Source organism: Osmerus mordax, chromosome 11 (assembly GCF_038355195.1).
Source record: "Osmerus mordax isolate fOsmMor3 chromosome 11, fOsmMor3.pri, whole genome shotgun sequence".
Lineage (NCBI taxonomy): Eukaryota > Metazoa > Chordata > Actinopteri > Osmeriformes > Osmeridae > Osmerus > Osmerus mordax.
In genome coordinates this window covers 6165964-6183781 of record NC_090060.1, presented here as the reverse complement: position 1 = coordinate 6183781, position 17818 = coordinate 6165964, and the positions used below count along the sequence as shown (strand labels likewise).

The window sequence follows — 17818 nt, the reverse complement described above, 5'->3', positions numbered from 1 at the left end:
AAGGTTTAATATTGTAAGGCTTGGATGAAATTCCACAATATTCCCCAATAAACCACAGCCGTTAACAAGGTGAAGTGTTTAATTGGCTGTGGATACATTACATGCATTTGAAATAAAATCTCACCCTGTAATTAACTATCGATCAACACGCTATCATACAGTACATATAACAGTTTTCAGTCAGTCTGCTGGGATACACTACAACAAATACAGTATTAGGATTTATGGGGTCCATTCAAGAGGAGCAGCGCCCTGTCATGGACGGAGAGAGGCATGAGCACCTGGCAGGATGTGAACAGCTAAAGTGCACTTCAGAAACTTTCCTACATTGCTCAATATGGACAGAATTCTTCAAAATATGATAGACTTATGATACGTTTCTCAGAAATACAGTAGATTGATAAAACCAACTTTATTTCTAAAAATGTGCACACGCACCGACTTGATCATCTTAAATTGTGCATGAGTAGAAATCCACATGTATTGCTGGCATATCATGAATACTTGAGCAGAAGCCACTATTGAGCGCTTGCAGTGGGATAGTTTATATTGCCCACTACAATGTAATTTAAGTAAAACAATATCTAAAGCTAGTTTGAATAAATTGCGTAAACACATTTTGGAAAAAGCTTGCGATAAAAACTTGGTTAACTCCCAAGAACGTTTCACAAATTAGGCCTCTGATCTTCAAACTACTTTCAGTACATGTTTTCGATTGAAGATCAGTCTCTATTCCTTTTCTGAGGGTGTCTGGGAAATCAACTCAAAACTATCACAATACCAAGGACACGTCCAAAACATCCACTAAATTGATCATTGATATTGTACCTTGACATTTATCTCATACCGACACAGACAAACTGGTATAATCTTGAAGTCTACCACCAAATACATCAGTAACATACGTGGAAATCTCATAACCATCTATCATCACTTCCCTCCATTGAAACCTTTTAGCCCTGTCATTCCTGCAAACAATAAACATGTTGCAATACATAAGCAGACACTGTAGGGGGCAGCACCACATAGGAAGCCAGCCCATGGCATTTTTTTATTCTGCATTGCCAAACATGGTCTCAAAAAAGACCACTCTGGTGACCTGTGTGTTGTGGTGACCTGTGTGTTGTGTTGAATGTGTGTGTGTTAAATGTGTGCGTAGTGTTGAACGTGTGTAACAGTTGCCCTGACCAAAAGGCACATAGTTCCAACAGAAATATGTAATGACACAAACACAAGATCCAACACAATACATTACCATACCAGTTTGGTTTTCCAAACATAAGTCATACATTTTTGGTCAAGAGAGAATAACAGTATTTAAAAATGAACTCCTTGTCAATCCCTCCGTGATGTGGATGGGCACGTCAATGCTGAACAGAGTGCCCATCTTAGCAGTGTCACACCGGGTGCACCTGCGTATCTGAAGAGGTCATGTTTGCTCTTTTTGGTCTGGTCAGGCTGCTGTAGTCTGGTGGTTCAGAGCCTGGCATAGGCCTTGTGGTGATGGCGGGTTGCCTAGTAACAGTAAGGCTTTACTTTACAGCCCCCCCACCCCCAACACCTAAACTAGGATACAAATTGTAAACTAGTCACCACCGTCCTCCCCACATCAATGTGGAACATTGTAGACTAGCTGTCCTGGAACCTGAATGCAGGTGAATTACATGGTGTCACTATTCTGAAGACACAGAAAGAGAGAGAGAGGAGAGAGAGGGAGAGTAGAGAGACAGAGAAAACAGGACAGAGAGTGGGTCAGAGAGAGAGAGACACAGAGAAAGAGAACGAGAAACAGGGAGAGATGGAGAGGTGGACAGAGAGAGAGACACAGCAAGCGAGACAGAGAGGAATGGGTCCGAGACAGAGAGACAGAAAACCGAGAAAGAGAGACAGAGAGAGAGAGACCTGAGCTAACCACAGCTAAGCTATCGGTTGATGGAGTTGTACGAGAGCTGTGATCCGGGGTCTAGTGGCTTGCTGGCAGCCTTGTCAGCCTGCTGCTGGTCCTCTGGGCCGGCCTCCACGATGGGCGTCTTGTCCTCATCCTCGTCCTCTTCACAGTGGGGCAGCTGCAGCATGGCCGTGAGGCCATGCAGGTCAGCCATTTTGTGGAAGGCGCGCAGAACCAGGTACATCATTAGCAGGCCTAGGAAGAGGTAAACTGGAGGGAGGAGAGCAGGGTTAGCGTAACCATTAAGACACAGATGCTGAATTATGACTCTGACTGGCAGAATTGAGTAGATATAAATAAAATGGGAGTCAGGTGGCTGAGCGGTGAGGGAATCGGGCCAGTAATCTGAAGGTTCCAGTTCGATTCCCGGCCGTGTCAATTGACGTTGTGTCCTTGGGCAAGGCACTTCACCCTACTTGCCTCGGGGGAATGTCCCTGTACTTACTGTAAGTCGCTCTGGATAAGAGTGTCTGCTAAATGACTAAATGTAAATGTAAAATAGTTTCAGTTGAAATGGAGTTGAGGGAGAAGTGAAGTTGTGGCTTGTTTTGAGGAAGCTTTTCTGTCACATCAAGTCAGAAGTATTTATTAGTCTTGGGTCACTTGTTTGAGGATGAAAAGTTCAGTGTTAAAAACACACTATTTTCCAGCGCAGGCAAATCCTCCTTGGAGACGAGAACAACCAACGAGGTTAATCAGAGGGGATGTGACCTACATAGTGGCTGAAACCAGGCAACAAGCGAAGGGTAGGAACTTGAGCACTGGTTTAGCCGAGCATCCACAACCCTTTTGTCAAATCAAATCAAACTGTATTTAGGCCTATATAGCTGTTCTCACAAGCTATTTGTGTGTTCTCTATAAATCCAACCTTCCTTCTCCTCGAGAGTTTCTGATGCAACATGGGTGGATAGTTGAAATCCTGCTTCCAACAACACTGTTTCAATACAGATGTTTCCCAAGATACAAGTAATTCCTAAAAGGAATTGACACCCCCCCAAACTCATCAATAGAATACCTTATACTGGACAGAACAGAGGGTTTATTTTCAGACAGAATAAGAGTCTCATTCCTAACTTAACCCAATTACCCCTAACAGAGATGGCTTGTGACTCTCATCATAATGCATTCTGGGACAAAACAAGCCCTCAGAGAGCTACAAGTGGCGGGAGAGACAGGGATCGTTTCCCCCACCTTTACTTTTTTTTTTACAATTGGCGGCCTACTTGAAGCTGTTTCCTTCTTGACCTGTCAGCGTTAGTGCATGTGACCCGTACTGTGATGACCAACATCTCTGACAAATGAACGTTCAGATGTAGGTGTCATTATGAGATCGTGGCGACTTCATTCAGCATCTGTCTGCAGAGTGATGTCTCTTCAAAAGACATCTATACATGTTAAAATGGTTTTCCCCCAGGTCATTGGGTGAAAACAGGAACATACATGAGGACATTAGGACAAGCTCATGCAGAGGCCAAGACTGTGTCACATGCAGTATCACTGAGCTGATGTTTTCAACTGACTAAAGAATTCTAGAGAGTCTCTTTAGGTTTGGAAATTGATGGAAGTATCCTTTTAACAGTTGTTCCTTTCACACATTCTACCTTTCCTGAGAAATCAGACGTAAAAAGTGAGCTGCTTCTCCACGTAAAAAAAAGGAAGATTAGGCTTACTATTTGAATCCTTCCAACAAGAACAAAAAAACAACCTCATCCAGTTGCTGTCGCTGAATAGAGTCAAGTTCACTTCATGTTCACTGTCTTGACTAACTGAAGTAAAAATAGCACTTATGAAGTGTTATTTCTCACAGAAGAGGTGCCACATTTTTTCTCCGTCCCACTGTGAGCTGCACTTCCCCCACGGGCAGCTGTCAGAGCTGGACAGACCAATCAGACAGCTTGCTCTGACCATGCTAAGAAATAGACGCGCTCGAGAGTCCTAAAATCTGGCTTCTGGGTTGAACAAGTCACTCCTGGCAATGCTGGGCATTCTCCTGTTTATCTCCGGATGCATTCCAGTCCAAAAAGTTGATTCCTTCCTGTTTGGACTCACATTCCTAGTAGTAAGGAGATGAGGACTTAGTATGGGCACAAGGGCAAAAACTTTCTGAAACAGAACACAGCCCTCGTCTCTGCTTTCGCACAGCTGTGAAAACCACACCCAGGTCCAGTCATCCACAGTCCCAAACGAAATCCCTCACTAAAGATGCTTCGTCATCAAAGACAACACCACTAACTAGATCCGGGTAAACAGAATAAAGGATGTGTTGTGTGTGTTTATACAACCAATAGGGTTTTCATTGACCCGCCCATTAGTCAAATACACTCAGACACCTTGAAGTCACTGCCTCTGCAGTACACTGAGATTATCATAAAGAAGCAGGAAGTTGACAGCTGACAGCAGTGTTGCCGGCTCACAGACTCACCTGTGACAATCATTCTGTAGAGTTGACCGCAGATAAACAAATGGTGAGAGAGATAGAAAGAGGAAAGAGAAAAAAGAGAGAGAAAAAAGATTGAGAGCGAGAGAGAGCGAGAGAGAGAGAGACAGACAGACAGAGAGAAAAAAAAAAAGAAAAAAAAGAGACTGACATAGCAATGATGTACGACCAAGCAGGCAGAGACAACTCACCCATGACAGAGATCTTATAAAGAGGCCGGAGCCTCTGTCCTGCCTGCTCCCCCGGCACATAGTCCCCAAGTCCGATGGTGCACAGCGAGATAAAGCAAAAGTACACAGCGTCCAGGAAGGACCAGTTCTCCTCCAACGTGTTGAAGACCGCCGCAGGAGCCATGAAGAAGCTCAGCACCACCACAACCGTCAGAACCAGGAAGTGGACCTCCGTGGCTGAGCGCTGGGTCAGGCCGGCCCGCTGGACCAGCCCCACGGGAGCGTAGACCAGCGGGTACATGAGGCGCTGGACGCAGGCCGTCAGCACCAGCATAGTGAACGGGACGCCCAGTAGAGCGTAGAAGATGGAGAAGGCCTTCCCTGCATCTGAAAGAGGAGTGGTGTGCCCATAACCTGAGACAGAGACAGAGACAGAGACAGAGACAGAGACAGAGACACAGAGAGAGAGAGAGAGAGAGAGAGAGAGAGAGAGAGAGAGAGAGAGAGAGAGAGAGAGAGAGAGAGAGAGAGAGAGAGAGAGAGAGAGAGAGAGAGAGAGAGAGAGAGAGAGAGAGAGAGAGAGAGAGAGAGAGAGAGAGAGAGAGAGAGAGGTTATAATTCTGGTTAATCATTTTAACTTTAAACTTGTTAATACTTTAGACAATAAGGACAATTTCCACACTTAGTGTTAGGTTACTAGGTCAGGAGTATTCAAGTTTTCTATCACCGGACCATCAGATATACTAGGTACATTTGCCAGGTCATAAAAGCAGACCGGTCAAACCAGTCACCACACAACAGGAAGTATGTAGTGTTCCCGGAAAGTTGTAGCATTTTCATCCAAGTTTTCTAGGTTGAGTCACCCCAGTAAGCCCTTTCACAAAGAGCTGATAGCCATCTCTGGTGTACTCAACAATGAGAATACAAGATGGAAAATGTAATACATATTCTTGTTTTTTGTGTGTTTGTGTGGGTGTAATTTCTTCAATATTTTGGGGGCTTTTTTTATTGGCTTTATTTATTTTGATCGAGACAGAGAGACAGAAAAGCAAGGAGATAGGGGAACCCTGCGGTAAGGCCTTACGCCTTTGTGCTACGCGCTCTGTCTGGTGAGCCACCGGGGAGACCAATTCTTGTTTTTCTTCAGTGAAAATGCTAAGACAAAGATAAAAAGATTGAGAGACAAACAAAGAGAGAAAAGGAGTGGGGAGGAGGAGAGAGAGACCGGGGGAAATGATAACAAAGCCACCTATGTGTTTCTCCTTCACGCAGCCATCAAAAGCAGTCATAATCCTGCCCTGAGAACATGGATAGTGTGTTTATCTGAATACAGCCTCTGGGGCCCTCCTCACCCTCACACAAACACGCACAATCTTTGTCGTTCATCTAAGAGGCCCACTGGTCACAGTTAACCCTTGCACCGGTGGCCTTTCGACATCAGAATGAAGGAACGTATAATGAAAACAACCATATATCTTCAGGCTTCCCTCACCCCAAATGACCCTCTATATTAGGCATTCACATGTATCCGTTTATGTAATTACTCAAAAGCCATAGGCTGAAGCTAAACAGAGACAAACAGACAATGCAGGGATCTCCTTCCAGAGCTGAATGAAAGAAACTGCTATGGAACCAAAAGGCAGGAAGAAACCCAACAGTCAAGCAACACCAAGCCACTGTGACAAGCCCACTGTGTGAAAACCCAAACCATCACCTTAGTTCTTGAGGGAAAATAGAATTGAGCTACGAACGTTTTAATATGACTCCGTTCAGACAAAGAGAACAGGCTGAACTTTGGCTCCATTTGCATGTCAGGAAAGGGGGGATATGCATGGCTGCAGAAACACAGTGGTTATGAGCTGACTGGGAGTCATAACTGCAACTGATGTTGGTTTGTGTGGTCAGCAAAAACCTGTTCTTTCTTAAGCCCCCTGAGGTTGCATTCTTGTCTGGGGGTGAAATGATGACCATGATGTTGTTGAGTACCTTGGAACCAGCTCTTATCCAGCAGATAAACACAGCGATATGCACATCGGCCTCTCATCTGAAGTAATCAACAAGTCTGTAACATCCACGCGAGACCCATCACACAAATACCACACATGGAGGCCCATCAACCTGATTGAGTATTTTACATTACATTTACATTTAGTCATTTAGCAGACGCTCTTATCCAGAGCGACTTACAGTAAGTACAGGGACATTCTCCCTGAAGCAAGTAGGGTGAAGTGCCTTGCCCAAGGACACAACGTCATTTGGCACGGCTGGGAATCGAACTAGCAACCTCCAGATTACTAGCCCGACTCCCTCACCGCTCAGCCATCTGACTCCAGATTTTGCAATCTAACAGCGACTTGACATCTATAACTAGCGAGGACCCAGATATCCAGATTCACACAGACATGCCAATTCTAAACAGTTTCTGCAGTAGCCTGTGGATTTTCAAGCTAACACTGAGGTCAAATCAACAGAACTGTTCCTTCTGCTCCCTGGTCCAAAGTGCTGAGCAGTGACCCAACTTACGTTGCCCTGGCTAAATAGATAACATGTCACTTATGTATTTGCATGTATTTCAGTGTAATGGTGATGAACCATTTGCATGACTGAACAGGAAAGTCCTGTAGACCTTAGAGTAGGATACATAACTGTAATATATTTAGCCACATGTGTAATCCTTTGCTAGTATGTAACCCTAACATCTTAACTCCCCTCAAACTCCACAAAGCATGATACCATAATGGGAGCATATGGCAAGTCTCAGTGTCTGAGATATGTTTGGTGATGGACCTTTGATACATTCAAGATCATGACTAGCGTTCTGTAGATCCCTGGACAAGACACCTTGAATGTTTATGGACTGGGGTTTCTGTCGGCCTGGTAAAATACCGTCAGTTAGATACGCTATACTTTGAAACAACTTGGCTTTGATCAGAGTCGAGATTGAGATAAGAAAGGTTTGAGTGGTATTGGAAAACTCCCCGTTCAAAAAGCCGAAAATTCTGCCTGCTTACAGATATAAAGGGCATCTTAGTCCTGACAACGGATGAAAAAAACACAGCGAGATGTGAAGAGGACACACTTGTCCCGCAAGCGTCTTCTGCAAAATAGCGATGCTTGATTTCTAAAATGAGGCATGGTCGGTAAACAAAAACACATGCATTCAACTAGTAGGAGACTTCACATCTGTCAACATCGGAATGGCGACAGGGCATTAAGAGGTAGCCTGGTCTACGTGGCATATTTGTGTAGCAATTAGCCCTATACCTATTAATTATCCACCTTAAATGAGACCTACAGCATTTGTTTTCTTACTCTGCTTAGTTTTGCGTCAGACAAAAACAACAAAATTATGAACGGCTTACCGACTGTTGTTACCAAAGTGTTGGCAAAGAACAAAGAGGAAGCCAGATCCCAGTTTGAATCCAGTGAGGAATTCCGCAGGATAGACACTCCATACTTGTTGGCTTCCAAAACTTTTACCAAAAATGTATCGAGCGAAGTATCATTTATGCAACTTTGATTAAGAAACTCTTGCCGTAGCGTTTCTATGTCAAGTTTAAGTTGTTCCTCGACTGGCCGCTCTATGCTGGAGAAAACGAGTGCCCCAAGCATCAGATAGGTCACATAGAAAAGTATTAAGCCTACGAGCAGAATCCACGATTTGCTCAGCGAAGACATCTCTCTAACAACGCTATCATCTGTCTAACTGACTGCGTCCCCTGACTACCTCCCGTCTCGTCTATCAGGAAGTTTGTCTCGTCCTCATCGAACACCTCCTTGTCACTCTCCTCCACCCACTGCTACAAGTTTGCCATGGGGTGTGTTCAGACAGATTCTAATATGACAAGCAGTACAACTTCCTCTCACAGTAATGGAACGCGCTTATGTTTAGCAATGTAGGCCTATCTTATTAAAAACGATAGTCCTAGTATGATAATACAATTTAGTAAGAGTGACACCACTCAAAATGGTCAAACCTTCCCTTTCCAATTGCCTGTTTGTTTTCCAGATTATAGTGAGTCAAACAACACAATTACTAGGCTTTGTACAAATGAAAACGAGGGGTTTACTTAGATTCATCATAAGGCCTTAACCTGATGAGTTAATCTACATCTCGTTTAGTTACACCTCAAGTATCATGTTAATCCAGTTAATTCACAGATCTTGTTTATCCTAGCCTATGGCCTTTTACAGTAAGAATAATACTATAAGCATGTGATCCGAGGAGAAAACGGATCACATGCTTGACTGTGACTGAGAAAAAAATAGAACATTGCAGGCAAATGCTTACAATCGGAGAGGCAGCTAATCGCCCAGCTGTATTATTATGCAGACTTCAGACAGCTTGATACTTTACTAAAGGTCATTTTAGGCCACAAACTCGCCTACTTTTCACCATGCGAACCACCAATGGAACCAGCGCTCTTATCTGGTGGTGATGCAGTAACTCTGACTCAGCACATTTCTGTTAACCATTTCAGCACCGTAGACCTGTCTTATCCTGTAGCTTACAATATATTCTCAGTTGACTTTGACAAAGGACTTTGACCATGAACTTGGGTAGAGAGAGTGGTTATGTTCAGTCAACCGCTTCTCCTCGACATTGTTCCAGAGACGCTGATCGCAGATGATGAACATAAGTCAATTGTGGTGTATCATTTTATTACATCAATTAACAAGTTGACAATCTCGTTTTCTTTTTCAATTCGAACTCCGAAAATATTCATCTTTTTTCTGGAGGAATTCATATTTTGTACAAATGACGACATATGCTATATTTAACTTTTTTTCTAGTTTGATGATTGAATGGGCCCACAGACAAAGAAACAAGATTAACCAAATATAATCTTTAGACGTGATGATCGCTTGTTTGCTTCTGCTCTAAAAACAAACTAGTAACTTCATTGTAATAACGAATATTGAATTATATTCAAGTAAATCTCATTCTCACCTCAGTCAGGCTCTCCCAAGGTACAGTAAATGTAAGCCTAATGTCAGATCTGCAGCTGTGTCAGTAGACATCCATACTAAAGTATTGTCTGTAATAATAAGAAAATTGATAAATGTATCCTGTCTGCCACAGTGTTTGTAAAACACAGTAGACATGCATATAGTGATAAACTGTTGAAAACAACATTGCATGATGAGACAGAATTGGTGTTTGTAAGTGTATGTGTGCGTTTATTCCTTCCTTTGGGAGAGTGAGCGGATGAAGTTGTAAACAACTTTTCCATAACACTGCAACCTTCTGTTGCATAACCGTTTTCCTACATTGTTCCTTTCATTTCCCCCCTGCAAGCAGTAACATGGATAACAACAATTGCTTTGTCTTCACAGGGCCAGTCAATCTTCCCCTAATTACATAACAAAGGCATATTGTTTTATGAGAGGGTTGAAATTAGTCAAGTTACAGTAAAGGCAGAGCCAAAATGGAGGATTGTCCATAGACAAGTGTACATGATCTGGTCAATCAAATGTCAGCACACATGTATCGATCGATCCTTACAGGGATAGCGGGTTGGGCTGAAACGTTGAAATGGTTCATTTTGCCCCACAGGACTGAAAATGACGTCATGTCAGATGATTGGCAAAGCACAGTCCGAACAAGGAGCACACTAAGAGTCTGGCTGAGCTAGCTACTCCATGATGTTTTTGTTATGGTCATAAGATACCCATCTCTTCCCGGTGGTCGAAGCATACTGATTGGATGAGGGGAGGCGAAGAGATGGACTGTGATTGGTGGACTGAATCCCAGAGATATAGTCCTGAGAAAAGACAAAGAAAAAGTAGTCACGCTTCGTTTAGTTTTTTGGGAGTATGGTTCAATTCTGACTATTAGTTCACGTTTGTGGTAAGTTGCTACACACACACACACACACAAACTCAGGACTTCATATACTTCAGCATTTGACTGCGAGTTCACACATGCAGTGAACATACAGTACAGACTCATTAGCACTGAACTGAGGTTATGTGTACAGGTATCCACTGTATGTGCTGCATCATCACATGGTGCAGTTTGCTCATTGGAAGTCAGTGTACCGTTTTTTATTCATATGATGATCTACAGCTAGGTTATATGTGGTTATTTTTTCTATAACTTCAATAATTCTACCAGTTTGGAGAAAAGAAAGAGATGTTGTTTTTACATCATATGGACAGTGGATTGATGGAAAACTAAATAAGCTGTAGGTGGTGTGATTGACTCCACTCACTCTGCCATGCTGGTCCAGATGCAACGACTGCAGAAGAAGCTCACAGGACACGGCATTGGCCCTCTTGTACCGCCAGCCAATCATCTTGTTCAGGTCATGAAACCCATCCAATAGCCTGCAGCACCCGGACCAAAGCAAACCAATCACACGCATGAGGGGAGGGAACAAACTAACCACATATCAGAATTACATACACATTAACCTCTGAGACGTTTATTGAGAAACTGTCACAGCTTCATTAAAATTAATGTCGATTTTCTGCGTGACATAACCTTGACTGTGGCTGTTGATCTATGGCCGGAACTCAACAGGGAATTGTTAAAATCCAAAATTGAAGGTTGGGAGGGAGGCAAGAGGACTCGTTATCCATCTGATTTCACATGTTGGAGTTTGTCATATACAGTGTCAAAGGACGTCAGTTAAAATGCTTATTAACTGACGTGCATTGGCATCTTAGCAACTTGCTTGAGGATCACTGCTTATTTACTTCCTGCAAAGATATTTTTCTATTTATTTCTGTAAAATTGTAGGTCATATTAGCATTTAGAGTAGATTTCCATATTCATTTTTTAATATACTTTCAGACCTTGATTACTGGTATTATATTTCATAATTTTTCAGTTGCAATTTGATTTATATATTTACATACAAACATATAAACATGTATTAAATTACAAGACATTGATTACTTGATAAGATAATTGATTTATCTATGTTACTATAAAAACTGTGAACAAAGTGAGTGTTGGGCTTGCTGGACCAGACTTCCAGTAAAACAGAGCCCCTCTCTCTGGTCCCCTGAGCCCCTTACCGGAGGTCCTCCGCTGGGCTGGGCTGAGCCGGGACCCCCCTGAGGAGCTGTGTGAGTGTGGGAACCACCTCCCCCTTCACGGAGGAGGAAGGCACGCAGGGGAAGACCTCCCGGAACACAGTGTTCTTGAAAGAGATAAAAGTCACAGATATGTGTCAATAACATCCACATGACTGACCATCTTTTCAACCTGCTGAAATGTGTTTGTTTTTAGGGTCGGGTGACTCTACTTTTGTACTTGTGGAGGAAGTTGAGCTGACAGAAAGGCAATTTTGTTCCAAAATGACTGAGGAGGTTCGTTCTAAGATCGTTTTTTACACCAGAACAAAATTCAGAGTTGTGTTTGAGGTGTGTCAGGGTTCACTGTACCAGATCCTGCTTGGTGGGCTGTCTATCTCCCGTCTCCTCCTCAGCACAGCTGGGCCACCACTGTCCCGCTGCGTCCCGCCCCTCCAGCCCCACAGGATCGTTAGGGAAGGCTGTCCATGTCTCCTCCGATTGGTGGACCGAGCTGTCTGTCCAGCCTGATGTCCAATGAGCAGACTCGTCTGAGTTTAGATGGTTTTCAAGTGCTGTATTGGGACAGGGAGGGTGTATTAGTTCCCTACCTCACACAGTGACTTGCCTGGCTTTCCCTGGCCATGATTACACACACCACACAGTCGTCCCTGAGGTGTGGGGACATGGTGTATGCTACAAATAGACCCATGTTTTTCAGGCTGTGTCCTCATTAAAATGACCTGAATGGACAAAGTGTTTTTGTTTGTGAGATGGTTATTGGTGGTGTTCAGGGAAGTCTCGGCACTCAAACCACAAAGGCCCACGAAGATGCTTTTAGAATGTTTGTCAGAGCTAGTTCGATCTAACCTGGTTATCTATCCTTCTCTCTGGATCAACTTCCTGTGTCTCTGTCTCTTTAACTCAGAACCCTGTGCCCTAAGGCTAACTAAGACTTACAGCCCAAAGCCTTCACAACAACCCACCCCCCCTCTCCTTCCACACACACGCACACACACACACCCTGCACCTTCACAACAACCCACCCCCCCTCTCCTTCCACACACACGCACACACCCTGCACCTTCACAACAACCCACCCCCCCCTCTCCTTCCACACACACGCACACACACACACCCTGCACCTTCACAACAACCCACCCCCCCTCTCCTCCCACACACACACGCACACACCCTGCACCTTCACCCTCCAATCTCTCCTCAGTAGAGCATTAAATCATTAATACCTTTATGCGAGTTAGAGAGAGGAGAGGGTGAAGGAAGGGAGAGGAGATGAGGAGAAACCAAAATACTGAGAGAACAAGGGAGAACCAGAGGGAGAGTGAAGAGAGAGAGAGCGAGCGAGAGAGTGATGAGAGAGAAAGAGACAGCGAGAGAGAGTAAGAAACAGCGAGAGGGAAAGGGCCTCTTGAATCGAGGTCAGACCAGACTAGCTGATTAGTATACGCCCTGAGTTCTGGGATTGACTTAATGCCCTGGCTATTGTTAAAAAGAAAAACCAAAAGAGACGAGTCACTCACTTCTGCCTTGTTGAAAAACACAAATCCTTTAGTCTCCGCTGTTTTAGACACTTGCTCTTTGGATTATTTAAAGCTACTGATGTGATAGTTCTAATTCTGGTATGCTTTTTTAGATTCTTGAGTGTTTGTTGTGGGATTGTGAAACCTGTCCCTTTAATATATTTGAAGTCACTGTATGTGTGTGTGTGATTGCACTCACCAGCACTGTCTGCGTTCCCACAAGGCACTGGAGGTGATGTGACAAAACCGTCCTCCCACGACGACTGCTCCCCTGCCTGCATGAACAGCCCAAAGTCGTCCTCTTCCTCCTCTTCCTCCTCCTCTTCCTCCTCTTCCTCCTCCTGTCCCCTCTCCACAGACCCCCCTACAGAGGCCACCTTGCTGCCCTGCTCATGCTCCCGGTTCTCTGCATTCTGGAGCTCTGCCGAGGCCCCTCCCTCTGCCTCCCTCACCCCCTCCGGACAGGGGAGGCCCGTTGCCATGACGGCCAGGGGGGGAGGATTATGTGGTGAGTTTGTGACAAAAGTAGCAGGGAAGCCTAGGGCAACAGGGCCCAGAGAAGGGGTGTTGCATGACTGACCTACTGAGTCTACCTCTCCCTCTGCCTCTCCGTCTCTCTCTCCCACTCCTTTACTCTCTACCTCTCCCTCTATCTCTCCCTCTCTCTGTCCCTCTCCTTTTCTCTCTACCTCTCTCTCTCCCAGTCCTTTTCTCTCCACCTCTCCCTCTCTCACATCCTCTCCTTCTCTCTCGCTCCACCCTCTTTCTCCACTTCCTTTTTCTTCTATTAGGGCTGCAGGTGGAGGTACTGGACATGCCTCCTCTGGCCTACACTCCTTTTCTATATCTCCGTTCCTCTCCTCCATTCCTAACTCCCCCACTGTATCCCCAGGCCTAAACTCCTCCAACTCCTCAGTTCTGATCACTTCTTTGCTGAACTCTCTTCCCGGTGACTTGTTACTATCCTCCACCAGCGCTTCCAACTTCCCATTCAACTCCTCTGTTTGATCATCCTCATCTGACTCCTTCTCCTGGTTCAACTCCTCTGGCCTAGACTCCTCATCTGACTCCTTCTCCTGGTTCAACTCCTCTGGCCTAGACTCCTCATCTGACTCCTTCTCCTCCGTGATCAGTTGGGACTCTTCTCCGCTGCGCTCCTGCTCTATCTCCTTCCTGCAGTCCCCAGTCCTCCCAGTCCTCCCGGCCTCCAACTCCTCCTCTTTCTCCTCCTCAAACTCCTTCTCCTGTCCAGCCTCACCCTCCAATCCATAGGCTGTGACATGGCCACGTTTGAACACTTCCATCGGCCTAACCTCATCATCAGTGACCTTGCACGGGGTCTCCCCAGGCGGATTGCAGGGGTCCCCGACCTCTGGTGAGGTCGACTGGACCCCAGCGTCCAAGAGTTCACTCCCATCGTCATCAACCCTCTCTCTCTCCTCAGTCACTGGGTCTGTCTCGTGTGGAGGATATTTCACACAGTGCTTTATCTCGTCGTGGTGTACAACGTCTAAGCTACTCTCCTTTTCTATGAGTTCACAGCGGGTGTCAAGCTCGGCTGTGAAGGTGCTGCCCTCTGCAGGACCGGAGCTCAGTGTAGCGGCCGAGGTTGAAGCCAACGTGCAGTGGTGTTTCTCTAGGGCTCTAACATGCATGCACTCGTCCAACCCACTCAGGCATTGCCTCTCTGCTCCATCCATTCCCTCCGGTTCCTTCTCCGACTCCACATGATCCACAACCCAATCTGCGCCTTCCTCCAAGCCCCGCGAGTCTCTCAGCGTTCCCCTGAAAACACTGCAGCTGCCTGGGTCTTTCTCCTCAGCTCCGGTGGGCTCCTCCTTTGTCTTCTCCTCCTGGAGGTCTGTGTGGAGGGAGGTCTGGGGAGACAGCTCTCTCTGTGAGTCAGAGCGCTCCGTGTCATTCTGGTCTTCAGTGACAGGGCTGCAAGGTTCTAGGTCGGCGCCGGATGGAGGCGTGGATGACTCACGCCCCGTTAACCCCACGCGTCCCGTTCCCTCGCGGGCTTCCTCTTCCTGCTGCTCCATACTGTCCACCGTATCGCCGCTCTGCCGATGGGTTGCCCCCTCACTTCCACCCTGCCCCGCCCCTCCACCCCTGCTGCCCTGCCCCCCGTGCCTCCTGGGGCAGCGCGAGGAGCTCTGGGTTGGAACGTTGTTGCTTCTGGGGCTCCTGGACCCCCCTCGGTCTTGTCTGCCCCTCTGGCCGTCCGGATCTGTCCTGAGGAGGCTTGCTTTGTCCCCTTCTTCCTGTTTCCCCTCTCTGGGGAGAGCTCCTAGTTCCTGTTCCTCTGGAACGTTCTGGAACGTTCCATCAGAGAGGGGGGCAGCTGGTGGCCTACAGGACGTCCTCCACCTCCGGCCGTGACGCAGTTTTATTCGACACGCCCCTTGAGCCCCTCCTCTCTCCCCGTTCGCTGTTCTTCCAGCATTGGCTCCTCCTGCTACCCTCTCCTTCAGCCAGCCGCCCACCAGGGTGGAGGCGGACTCCTGCGGGTGGCGTCCCTGGGAGGTGGCCGTGGAGTACAGACACCTCCCACCCTCCGTCCGAACTACCAGGCAGCGCGTCTGGGTCTGACCACCCCCTTCTGAGGCCTTCAAGGTGGCCACTGTGACCAGAGCCCCCAGCCCAGCCTGCCTGGAGTCCAGGGGAGGTAGCCCCAGTCCATAGCCCAGCCGACCCCACTCAGCAGCGGGGTAGAGATCCGCGGGCCGGAGCCCCGGAGCACAGGAGGATGGGGCAGGGGTCCTCCTTCGGTTCTTGGAGCACAGGGCCCAGGCACGAAGCCCCCTGACCAGGGGAATGTCTCCCAGCTCCAGCCGGCCAGCACCAAAGGGCAGACTGGCCTTCGGGCACTGTTGGACAGCTGGTCTGGGAGACGCAGCCATATCCAGACATGGATAGTTGTTGTTGTTGTTCTGCTGGAGCATAGCTGTGGGCCTCATAGGAGTCAGTTAACAAGGAAAGGGGTATGAGATAATGTGTGACCCCCTCTGACTAAGATGTCAGAGGAGTGGGTGCTGTGAAGTATGTGGGATCAGAATATCTTGTCACTGTGTGGTTGCGAGGGATCTTCAGTGACTGGGATGTCAACATCTTTCTCCGTCGGGCTCCACAAGCTCACTGTATCTCCATTGGGAGAGATCAGTCATGTAGCTAGTCCAGTATACAAGACACAAGTAAACAACCTACAAAGAAAGAAGCAAGTTCAATCATAGGCTCATAATTGAAAACAAGATTCAATAAGTCATTTCATCTCCAGGAGGATGTTACTGCACACAAGGTCTAATAATCCAATACAGCAACAGATCAATATGAGCAACAGCCCACATTGAAGATTGGATAGCTTGGTAGGCTATGGTTGTGATTCACTGACATGTATATTCAACTGTAACCATGTACAGTGTTCTTTCAATTTGATTGATGGTTTAAGGCGAATTATTTTGAATAGAATGTATTACAAATAATAAGGAGAACGTCCACTGATAACAAAGTATACAATGTGAATACGATAAAAGCCCACAGTTGATAAGATAGAGATATATGACTTTATCATGGTCTATGTTTCGACAACGGCTCATCTATGAAGTATTTAATGTTAGCTAACCATTTACATGCACTACCATTACTACCCCCATGATCAATGGATGTATCAGGGTCGTTTGGTTTTCTTACCTCAACATCCTACAATTCCCAGAATGAATGTAGACATTTAAATCGCCGATTCGTCTTTATCTTTAACATGTATTTGTTAATACGCTAATAGGTTTCTGAACCTCCCGGTAGCCTATAGGTTACGACTCCTATTGTAGCTCTCCCGAGCACGCCTCTCTTACCGTCGGACTGAAAGCGTCTATTACATTACACCATCAATAGCCAAAATTAGCTGACACTAAACGTCCTTCCTGGAGGCATCGAACTCCAAATGCAGTTGCAAATCAATTCTTTTTTTCCAAGGGCCTCTGTACGATCAACCTATCCGCGGCAATAGCAGACGCATCTTTACCGCAGTAGCCTAGAGTGCGTGCGCTGAACAGCCACGATGACGGCAGGCTATTTAACTTGCATCCCACACAGACGAATACGCAGAGTCGCATCACCAACATCGTCTTTGAGCAGCCTACTCGTGAGTAAGATCGAGTGGATACAAACACACAAAAGCACGACACTGGGTCGCATCCTTGCATCCCACTTTTATGCCTGTGTAAAATTAAAAAAAATCCCCCAGGAGTTTCACATAATGAATTTCAGATCACGAATAGGCTTGTAAATGTAATTGGTCCTTGTTTGTCAAGTAGGCTACGTGTTGGCTTCATTTGGGACACGTCAGAATGAAGCTGGTTATAAAAAGGGATCATAGTAACGCTATATTACTCCCAGACATTCATGTCTGATTGTTTGTGTGAAAGGGTTGAACCGAGGTAAATAAATCGGCTATGCAGACTGAAACAACTAAATACTCTTAGATTTTATTCAGACACTACATCGCTTAGAAAATACAGAATTAGGCTACACAATTAAAATGTCTGTAGGCCTACATCAAAATCATGACATCATACGTAGGTATAGCCCAAACATACTCTGATTTGAAACTAAACATTCCCTGCTTTTGAATCTCCATATTCATAAATGTGGTGATGTGGGAAATCATATTTGTGTGATGTGAGTCTGTAGTTTAAAT

At 45.9% G+C, this 17818-nt stretch overlaps 1 protein-coding gene across 1 annotated transcript; it reads right to left on the bottom strand.

Moving 5' to 3' along the window:
- Nucleotides 1-61: 61 nt before the first annotated feature.
- On the bottom strand, nt 62-8314 carry kcnk6 (potassium channel, subfamily K, member 6). Its single transcript, XM_067246426.1, has 3 exons — nt 7918-8314; nt 4577-4969; nt 62-2158 (listed from the first exon to the last, which is right to left on the bottom strand). The coding sequence occupies exons 1-3, from the start codon at nt 8231-8233 to the stop codon at nt 1923-1925; spliced, it is 945 nt and encodes a 314-aa protein (XP_067102527.1). The 5' UTR covers nt 8234-8314; the 3' UTR covers nt 62-1922.
- Nucleotides 8315-17818: the final 9504 nt, after the last annotated feature.